We start from the raw sequence: 10,407 nt of genomic DNA, 5'->3' as shown, positions 1-10,407 counted from the left end.
AATGCCCTTAGGGCATTGATTAATAATCTATTTAAAAAAAGTTTTTATGGGAAAAGGAAATAACGCAATTAATATTTTGACAACTTTTTTCATTTCCCATAAAAGTGGTGTTAAAACTTTCCTAAAATAGATTGTTAACCAATGCCCTAAGGACATTTGTTAGCATGACCCTATTAATAATTACCTTAAGGGCATTCATTAACACGATCCTTTAAAATAATAGAATAAAAAAGAACAAAATGTAACCTTATTTAAGACAAACATTAGAAGAAATAGAATGAAATCATTTATAGCAACATTACTATTATACTGCTTGTTTTTTTTTAAATAAAATGTTGAAGTATAAGGATATTTTAGGAGTTTTAGTGACAATTTCATTAAATTCAATTTCATTCCCTCGACTACTCTCAATTTTGGGTGGATTAAGAATTTGAAATTTTGAAAGAAAATTAAGAAATGAGTGTCTCCCCCTACCAATCTCATTTTCTCACATTCAAAACTCTTAAAATGAAAAAAATATTCTTTTTTTTTCATTGTTTTTTACCCCTCTTCCCATGCAAAGTGTTAAACAAGAGATAAGGTATCACTGGACTACAAAAGCTTTAGTTAAGTCACATCTAAGGCTTGTTACATTAGATGTTTGCCAAGATCAATGCCTATAGGCAGGGACGGAGCTAGGATTTTAAGTGAGGGGGGCGAGATATACTCAAACCCAAATGCTTAAAAAAATTGTTATAACCTAAACCTTTATATTGTAACTCTAGATTAACCCAATGAATAACCTTTTTTTTTTTTTTATCCAAGCAACTTATAAAATTATATATATATATCTGTGTGTGTGTGTTTATCCCAAACTTTTTTAGGGAACTTCATTGAACACTTAAGTTGCAATTATCCTACGCTAATACTTTAAGATAAATTTCATAAATCATTTAGAATCCAGACAGAAACTTATAAAAAGAATCAAAATTTAATGAAAATTTGAATAAAGAAATTGTATTTTTTTGTAAAAGCATGGAAATATTGAACAAAAATTGAGTATGAAAATTCAAAACCAAGTTTCATATATTTTATATTTTGCTTTTTCTCATTGGGCCAAGGGGGGCCATTGCCCCCCTTGGTCCAAGCATAGCTACGTCCCTGCCTATAGGGTACAACCGATATTAATGAAGGGTGTACCTATATGTCATCACAAGACTTCAATGGTAGTTTTAAATGAGCCAAGTTTGGTCAATTAAGAAATCTAAATAAGAGTGAGCAAGCCAACTTGGGCTGTAAATGAGCCAAGTTTGGTTGATTATTGAATGATCAAGCTCACCTCAACAACAAATATAAAATGTTCAAGCTTGACTTAATTTTGAACAAAACCCACAAATTATGTTTGAAAGGCTTTTGGACTATCTAACAAGCTCAAGCTCAACTTGATTCATTAGTCAAGTTGAATTCGAGCTCAATATTAAGTTTTTGAGTTTGAAATCCAATACAAATACAATATCAACCCATATTAAGCACATTATCAAACTTATTTGCTTTAGAAATATGGCTTCAACCCCAATTTAAGCCCGATTTATATTTTATCAAGCCCTATTATTCATGAGACTATTCATGATTTTTTTTTTTGCTTAAGCTTGACTCGTTTATTAAACAAATGTAAAATTAAGGTTCAAACTTGACTCATTTAAAGACAAACAAACATGAACAACATTTTTTTTTATCGAGTCAAGGTAGGGCTTCTTACGAACGTTTGGTTCATTTACAGCCCTAAAGCCAAGCTTAACCTGAATAACAACCTAGTGAAGATTTATCTTTTTTTTCCCCTTGTTGAGAAACTAGTGAAGATTTATCTTGCTAACTAGAAAGTGACTAGCCTCAACATTCCACCATTTTTTTATATAAAAAAATAAAAAAATAACAACATAGTGAAGTAGTGAGTAACTCCATCAGCTCTATAATTTAGATAAAAAATGACTAAATTTTAGAGTCATTATTAATTCCCAAGAGATTGTGGTATATTTGAATACCACTTATTTTATTAAAAACTAAAAATTTATTACCAAAAATTCTGTAGTGAAATAATTTTAAAATATATAACACTGTTACTGAAACCAGTTTTCAATTTTCACTTCGTACCTAGTTCATGAACAGTATCCCTCCCAAAACGCAAAACGTGCCATCAGCATCTCCCAAACGCACGTTATACCTTGACAATTTGTAGTAGTGTGTGTCATACAGATTACAGACTCACCCGTGACAAGATTGTATTATTTCTTTTTTGAGGTACTCGTGATATAACGAGGAAAAAAAAAAAAAAAAGAAGAAACCTATTCCAACAATTTATTTATATAGAAATACTTTTAGTTACGCGCCTAAACCCGCACCTAGAATTTAAACGCTGAAATCTGTATCCAACAAAATCCAAAGACCACGATTTTGATTACTACCATAATTGCCTGGCAAAGGCCAAAAAAGCCTAAAAGATTACCCTTTAAAAGTACTTTCCATCGTACACAATTTATTTTTTTATTTTCTGATATTCTCACGCGCTTACTAGCGCGTGGGGTTTTCATTTTTTCTGAAAAACATTAAAATTTTCTTCAGCCAATATAGTAGGAATAGCGCCCATTTCGGGATTGAGTTCAGAATCTTTGTGTTTTTATCAAACAGCCAAACAGACCTTTACCACAATGACTTTTTTTATTGCTACACAACTTTTTAAAACATTAAAAAAAAACAAAAACAAAAAACAAAAATTAAGGATTTAAAAAAAAAAAAAAGCATAGGAAAATAAATTATATAAATTCATTGGATGAAGCTCCTAGTCATTTTGAGTAAATCCAAAAATATATATATAAAATAAAATAAAAGGTTATATGAGAAAAAGGCCAAAATTGTGGGTCCCAAAGCACCTTCAAAGTGGGACCCACTTTCAGACAACACCCCCATTACTCTGTCAGTGTGTTATTTAAGCAGAGCGATACAGCACATTCATTAAGCAAGAGTTGCAAAGCCATTTCACACGACAAACAAACTTGTTATTATTATTAGCAGTGTTAGAGTGTTGGGTTGTAGTACTGGTGTGTGTAAAATTCTCGCTCACGCTTCTTATTTTCTTTCTTTCACTCGCAAAAGAAAAGGAAAGGAAAGAAAAGAAAGACAAAAACCAGCTGTGTTGGTTTTCCTTTACTTTCTCTCTCCAAAAGAAGCTTAGAATAAAGTGTTTGCAAGTGAGAGAGAAAAGAAAGAATAACAAAAAGGCCATTGTTTTGTTTTAAGAAGCTGCATAAACAAAAGAGGATTACTTGCTTGCTTGCTTCCTTCATGGTCACCATGATGGGGTTGAAGCTTGTAATGTGGAATGTGACAGTGGTGGTTTTGTTGGGTTTATGTGTTGGTATTGCTAAAGCTTCTGTGTCCTATGATTCTAAAGCTATAACCATTAATGGGCAGAGAAGGATTCTCATTTCTGGATCCATTCACTACCCAAGAAGCACCCCTGAGGTATTTTGCTCCAAATGTGCTTTCTGGGCCTCTTTTATTTTCTGGTTTTTCTCAGTTTCTCTGGTCTTTTGTTGTTTTTCTTTAACTGGGTGCCTCTAAAATTCCCCCCTTCATAGCTTTTTCAATTTTTTGAAAAAAAAAAAGCTTTATTTTTGTTGTTTATTTTTGTTCTCAAAGTTTGAGTCTTTTTGGGGTTGTTGCAGATGTGGCCAGATCTTATTCAGAAGGCTAAGGAAGGAGGTTTGGATGTGATTCAGACTTATGTTTTCTGGAATGGGCATGAGCCTCAACCTGGCAAGGTAATGGATAATGGCAGCTGTTTTTCTTTTCTGTGAATCAATGTTATATTTATGGAACAGAGTATTTGACTTATGTGTACTGATACTTCTTATTTGTTATAGTATTACTTTGGGGGGAACTATGATCTGGTCAAATTTATTAAGCTGGTGAAGCAAGCTGGCCTTTATGTTCATCTCAGGATTGGTCCTTATGTTTGTGCTGAGTGGAACTTTGGGTAATACTAAATTTATCTGAATTCTAAAAATAGAAATATACACATAAATATACTGTAAGTTTTGAAAATCTGAGTGTGAGAATATATTTTCTTTTCAGGGGATTCCCTATTTGGCTGAAGTACATTCCGGGGATCAATTTCAGAACAGATAATGGGCCTTTTAAGGTTAGAAACTTATGATTCTTACATCTGAAATACCCTCATGTATCTCAGTTTCTTTCATATGGAATTGATTTGATCTATTTTTCAACTGGATTTTGATTTTCAATTTGTTGTAATGAAGTATCAAATGCAAAGATTCACAACAAAGATTGTCAATATGATGAAGGCTGAAAGGTTGTTTGAGTCTCAAGGTGGTCCAATAATTCTATCCCAGGTTGGCACAGCACTGTATTCTACTTCTTCACTTAATCCAATGAACTTCTATAATTTTTACCAATAGAACTTAAATTTGTATTCATCTAATAATAAGAGGTAGTAAACTAAGAGATGTATTTTTCTCTTTCAATGTTTGTGACAGATTGAAAATGAATATGGACCCGAGGAATATGAAATCGGTGAACCCGGTCAAGCTTACACCAAGTGGGCTGCCAAAATGGCTGTGGGGCTTGGCACTGGTGTCCCATGGGTAATGTGCAAGCAAGATGATGCCCCTGATCCTGTTGTAAGTGCAGCCTAACTTTCTTTCCTTTTGTCATTGCCTTTTTACCTTTACTTAGCATGTTCAATTAACTCAAGCCAACCCTTGATGATTACTTGCTGATGCTATGTTCCCACAGTCCCTAGTGGGGTTGCCACTCAATAGCGTGATGTACCCATGTTAGTCATCGAGGAAATGAATAATTATTCCTCATTGCACATGGCTAAACACTGCTCTATCTCTGTCCTCTCTGTGACTGTTGCAATTATTTAATTCACTTTAGCAATTGAGATTTGTAACAGAGATTTATGACTCTGTTTTCTAATTTATTATTCACACATACATAAACCTTCTAACTTATATAGTGGCACAGATAAATAATATTTGTAGCTTTTCTAAGCTTGTAATCCTAAGTTAATTGTTGTGAGTCGTGTATATTACGTTGGGTGCTTTCCAATAAAAATAAAAAATTGGTGTGAGTCATGTATCTTTGGTTGACTTCTTGGCTGTTGGAATTATAGGTTTATTATTGCTCTGTTCTCTGGTGGTTTATCCTTATCCGTTCTTTCCTTTTGTTTTTCTTCTTCTCGTTCTAATTTCAAAGATGTATCCAAACAGATTAACACTTGCAATGGTTTCTACTGCGACTACTTCTCTCCCAACAAAGCTTATAAACCCAAGATGTGGACAGAAGCCTGGACTGGCTGGTAAATATTTGCGCTTTTAGCTTGAACTGGGTGCTAGATTCTGTCATTCTTTGTTGAATATATAAATTTATTATGATTCAACCACAAACCTAGAACTAAGTGAGTAGATTGCTTTAAGTTATTTTCTGATTAATTATCCTTTGTTCTCTGTAACATGTACAGGTTTACCGAGTTTGGAGGTCCAGTTCCTTATCGGCCAGCTGAAGACTTGGCTTTTTCAGTTGCAAGGTTTATACAGAAAGGGGGATCATTCGTTAATTATTATATGGTAACTTCATTGTTTGTGTGGAGTGACTCCTATATTCTGAATAATTGATTGAACTGTGCTTTATTTGTTTGTTTTCATGTTTTCAGTATCATGGGGGAACCAACTTTGGCCGAACCGCTGGTGGTCCTTTCATTGCTACTAGTTATGATTATGATGCTCCTATTGATGAATATGGTATGCACAAAGGAGTTATGTTATTAAACATTTCATTTGTGTAGTTTTAGTAGATAGAACCATAACTACTTGTATGTTTTCCAATTGTTTGTATTCGTTTTCATAGAATTTTTTTTTTCATCATCCAGTTTTGCTGCACTTACATTAATTTTCAAATGTCACTTGGCGCCCTGTGCCACATCATAGTGGAGTAGTTGCTGCTGTCACTTCACCATAAAGCAAGCTTCAATTCTTCTTTTTTAAGAAAATAAAAATAAAAAACCCCCCCATTTATTTTTGACTCTGGTGTAATAGCGACCATATTGTCCTTATTATGCATGGGGTGAGTTTGTGATGGAAATATCATGATATTTCTAATGACTGTTAAATCTGATAATTTGATTAGTTATACAATATATCAGGTAAGAAAACAATTGACCGTCATTTGAGGGGTAACACACATGTATCTAACAAGCTAAAGATTGACTAAAGATGACTGCAACCTAACTAGTTATAGTATCTTTTAGACCTTTGGTCATATAGAGTCAATTTCATTGTATGCAGATTGTGATAGCTTTAGACATTACCATGATATGAATGAAAAGATTTTGGATGGATGTAGCCCATCATCTGGTGGTTCCTTCCCTTGTCAAACAATCAAATCTATCATCATTATAATTTTAGGATATTCATATATTTTTATTGATGAGGTAAAAGTTCTTTAACTATTTAACAGATTTTTCACCTAAGGAACACACTCACACTGACACAGGCATGAGACAACTGAAAAATTATCAACTGTGCTTTCTTCAGAATTTATTTTCTCCCCTAAAACTAGGATTGCACTGCATGAATTTTAATAATTGCTATTTCTTTTTCTATGTAGGACTTCTGAGACAACCTAAATGGGGTCATTTGAAAGATTTGCATAGAGCAATAAAGCTGAGCGAACCAGCTTTAGTATCTGGAGATCCCACTGTGACATCACTTGGAAATTATCAAGAGGTTAAATGGATTTCTGTTTACTAAGAATCGTTACTCATTCATTCATACTTCAGATTGACTCACAACTAAAACTCACTCCCAAAATTTCATTTTTCTGGCACAGGCTCATGTATTCAAATCAAAATCTGGAGCTTGCGCTGCATTCCTTGCCAATTATAATCCAAAAACTTTTGCAAAAGTGGCTTTTGGGAATATGCATTACAACCTGCCTCCTTGGTCTATCAGTATTCTTCCAGATTGCAAGAACACTGTATACAATACTGCCAGGGTGAGAAAAAAGGCTTTTGATACTCTGTTGAATTTCATTGGTCATGGTTGTCAGTACTTGAGACTTACTCTGGTCCGAGCGTATGCACGCTACCTTGAAAAAATATTTGTGATTTACTACATAGAATGCAAATGTTAGCTCTACCAAATAAGTTTTGATTTCTTTGAATATTTATTAGAGGGTATTGTAAGATACGTTCATATTTCCACATGATACTTATGTCTAGTATCTCACTGCTTTGTGTTTTTTAACTTATATATTGATCTTCCTCATAAAAGAGGATTTTCCTGTCAGAAGCTTCCTGGTAAACAAACTTCGATAATTTATACCAAAATTTCTGTCAGGTTGGTGCCCAAAGTTCACTAATGAAGATGACTCGGGTTCCTGTTCATGGAGGATTCTCCTGGCAGTCATACAACGATGAGACAACCTCCTCTGATGACAGTTCTTTCACAATGGTTGGGTTGTTGGAGCAGATAAATACAACAAGAGATGCCTCTGACTATTTGTGGTACTCGACAGAGTGAGTAACATAAGCCCATACATAGTATTTTTTTTTGAGGGGTGAGGGGGGGGGGGGTGTTTGTTAACGAAATATTTTCTTATAAATTTCATATGCCCTTTGGATATCCAATCTTTTAAATGTATTATTTTTCCTCCCCAGTGTTAAGATTGACGCCAATGAACAATTTCTGAAGAGTGGATATTATCCTTATCTTACAGTCTTATCTGCTGGCCATGCTTTGCATGTTTTCATCAATGATCAACTATCAGGTAGGCAGCATATTGCCTGTTTCAGGCATTTTCTTAACCAACTTCTATGGATAGTAACTTCCAATGGCCACAGCAATGATGAAAGGAATTTTGTTTAGTCACTTTCATTGATAGTGCTTGCTTATAGTCATATCATTCTGTATGCTTTCAAACACAACCTGAACAAACAATATTACTTTAACTAATAGTGCTTAATCACTTTGTGTTCTGCCCTCTTTAACACGTTACTTTCTTGATTTTTATCAGGAACTGCCTATGGAAGTCTAGAAAACCCAAAACTAACATTTAGTGAAGGTGTGAATTTGAGAGCTGGTATTAACAAAATTTCACTTCTAAGTGTTGCTGTTGGTCTCCCGGTTTGTCCTCTCTCTCTCTCTCACACACACACACATCTGATTTTTTGTGAACAATGTGCATGGTCATTTTCAATTTAACCTTTTTGTCTTTCCTGCTGTCTGTAATATGTTCAGAATGTTGGTCCACATTTTGAGACATGGAATGCTGGTGTTCTTGGTCCAATTTCATTGAGTGGTCTTAACGAGGGGAGAAGAGACTTGTCATGGCAGAAGTGGTCTTACAAGGTTTGTCTTCAAACATATATTCTGTATTCTTTCCCTGAAATGCTACAGATTCACTTAATTTCTTGTTTTCCATCAGATCGGTCTTAAAGGAGAAGACTTGAGCCTTCATTCACTTAGTGGAAGTTCCTCTGTTGAGTGGATTGAGGGATATTTAGTGGCCCAAAGGCAGCCACTGACATGGTACAAAGTGAGTTTCTCAAACCTTACGTAAAGCTTCTTATTATTAGTGAACCTTGTAAGGCCTTGCTTAGGGGTTCCATCAAGATATAATTAGTGACATAATTGTGGTATTCTTGGTCTGGCACTTTCTTATATCTTGTTTTTAGTTCTTAAAAATAAACATAAGTTATGTTTGGAGTTCTAGCTGAATTACAACTTTTCTTGTGAAAAAAGAAAATTAAGATAGAAATTTATATCAGACAAGTTTTCATATAATAAGGATTATGCAAGCAAACCCATTTAAGCGGCACTTTGCTGCTAAGGCCAGAACTGACATCCTTGTGTCATGTTTCAGACTACGTTCAATGCTCCAGCTGGAAACGCCCCATTGGCCTTGGATTTGGGCAGCATGGGTAAAGGTCAAGTATGGATAAATGGACAGAGTGTTGGCCGCTACTGGCCTGCTTATAAAGCATCTGGTACTTGTGGTGAATGTAATTATGCTGGAACATATGATGAGAAGAAATGCTTAAGTAATTGTGGTGAGGCTTCCCAAAGATGGTAAGAGAAAAGTTGTATCACTTTAGAGCTTTGTTGTGCTGATAATGAACTATTGGGAACTTATAAATGCTAATAAATTTCAGGTATCATGTTCCTCATTCGTGGCTAAAACCAACAGGGAATTTGCTGGTTGTTTTCGAAGAATTGGCAGGAGACCCAAATGGGATATTTTTAGTTAGAAGGGAAATTGATAGTGTATGTGCTGATATCTTTGAGTGGCAGCCAAACCTCATGAGTTGGCACATGCAAGCCATTGGTAAAGTTAGTAAACCAATTAGACCTAAAGCTCATTTATGGTGTGGCCCTGGCCAGAAAATTTCTTCAATAAAGTTTGCTAGCTTTGGAACACCAGAAGGTGCTTGTGGAAGCTTCCGCGAGGGAAGCTGTCATGCCCACAAATCATATGATGCTTTTCAAAGGGTATACTACAATCTTGCTTTACTTATGCCATCTTTTTTTGCCCTTGCTTCTTCATATTCCATTGCTGTACCAAGTCAAGATGCTAAATGATAGTCTCATGCCCTCTTCCGGAGAAATATATAAATAATGCCATACATACTATAATAGATGCCCGCTTCTAATTTTAATGCTTGGACGGTGCTCCAACTTAGCTGCATAACTTTTGAAAGTTTTCATCTTTTAAATAATCTGAAGTGTTGAATCTGCAGACCAACTAAACTTTTTGGCCTTCATGCTCACTTTCTTATGCTTTCGTACTTGATTGCTTAAACAACTAGTTCTTCTTGCAGAGTTGTGTTGGGCAGAACTCCTGCTCAGTCACTGTAGATCCTGAAAATTTTGGAGGAGATCCATGTCCAAATGTCATGAAGAAACTCTCAGTGGAGGCTGTTTGTAGCTGAAGTGAATAAAGGTCCTACATTGATTTTGCCAAGACCCCAATACAGAAATTTCAGCTGAAATATTTTTGGGTAAATTATCTACACGTCCAGAGCACCATGACCATTCATTTTGGCTTTTCCAGGGTGAAGTTGTACAAATATACAACACACACTGGCTAAAAGCATATACGGATTGTGAAAATAGTAGTTGATAAGTTATATGTATATACTAGCCATTGTTTTGATTGGTGGCCTGCGTGTTACATGAAGGTAGAAGTGAAAGGATTGGTCAAGAGCACATCGAGATGATACTAATTGAGTCCATGTGCAATTTTTTTTTTTTTTAGTTTTAGAATTGGAAGCCTCTGGTTCCTGTAATGTTATGTTTCATTTTCTTGTAAGAAAGGTGTCAAATCTAATAAAATTATCATGCTTTTTTA

At 34.8% G+C, this 10,407-nt stretch overlaps 1 protein-coding gene across 1 annotated transcript; it reads left to right on the top strand.

Annotated features, from left to right (window-relative positions):
* The first annotated feature begins 2,990 nt into the window (after window positions 1–2,990).
* LOC142635987 (beta-galactosidase 1-like) lies at window positions 2,991–10,407 on the top strand. Its single transcript, XM_075810036.1, has 19 exons — window positions 2,991–3,498; window positions 3,702–3,797; window positions 3,900–4,012; window positions 4,111–4,177; window positions 4,296–4,388; window positions 4,533–4,676; window positions 5,271–5,359; window positions 5,522–5,627; window positions 5,714–5,801; window positions 6,667–6,785; window positions 6,889–7,053; window positions 7,398–7,576; window positions 7,718–7,827; window positions 8,074–8,183; window positions 8,298–8,408; window positions 8,485–8,595; window positions 8,923–9,128; window positions 9,212–9,548; window positions 9,878–10,407. The coding sequence occupies exons 1-19, from the start codon at window positions 3,319–3,321 to the stop codon at window positions 9,986–9,988; spliced, it is 2,535 nt and encodes an 844-aa protein (XP_075666151.1). The 5' UTR covers window positions 2,991–3,318; the 3' UTR covers window positions 9,989–10,407.

This window comes from Castanea sativa, chromosome 5, assembly GCF_040712315.1.
Source record: "Castanea sativa cultivar Marrone di Chiusa Pesio chromosome 5, ASM4071231v1".
NCBI lineage: Eukaryota > Viridiplantae > Streptophyta > Magnoliopsida > Fagales > Fagaceae > Castanea > Castanea sativa.
This window is presented reverse-complemented; position numbering and strand designations above follow the sequence as displayed.

What these genes read in the sequence shown, in the direction of transcription:
- LOC142635987 (XM_075810036.1), top strand. Translation starts at nt 3,319, where the DNA reads ATGGTCACCATGATGGGGTTGAAGCTTGTAATGTGGAATGTGACAGTG. An exon ending in GGTGAGGCTTCCCAAAGATG is followed by an intron (nt 9,129 to 9,211) that starts GTAAGAGAAAAG and finishes AATAAATTTCAG; the next exon opens with GTATCATGTTCCTCATTCGT. An exon ending in CATATGATGCTTTTCAAAGG is followed by an intron (nt 9,549 to 9,877) that starts GTATACTACAAT and finishes TTCTTCTTGCAG; the next exon opens with AGTTGTGTTGGGCAGAACTC.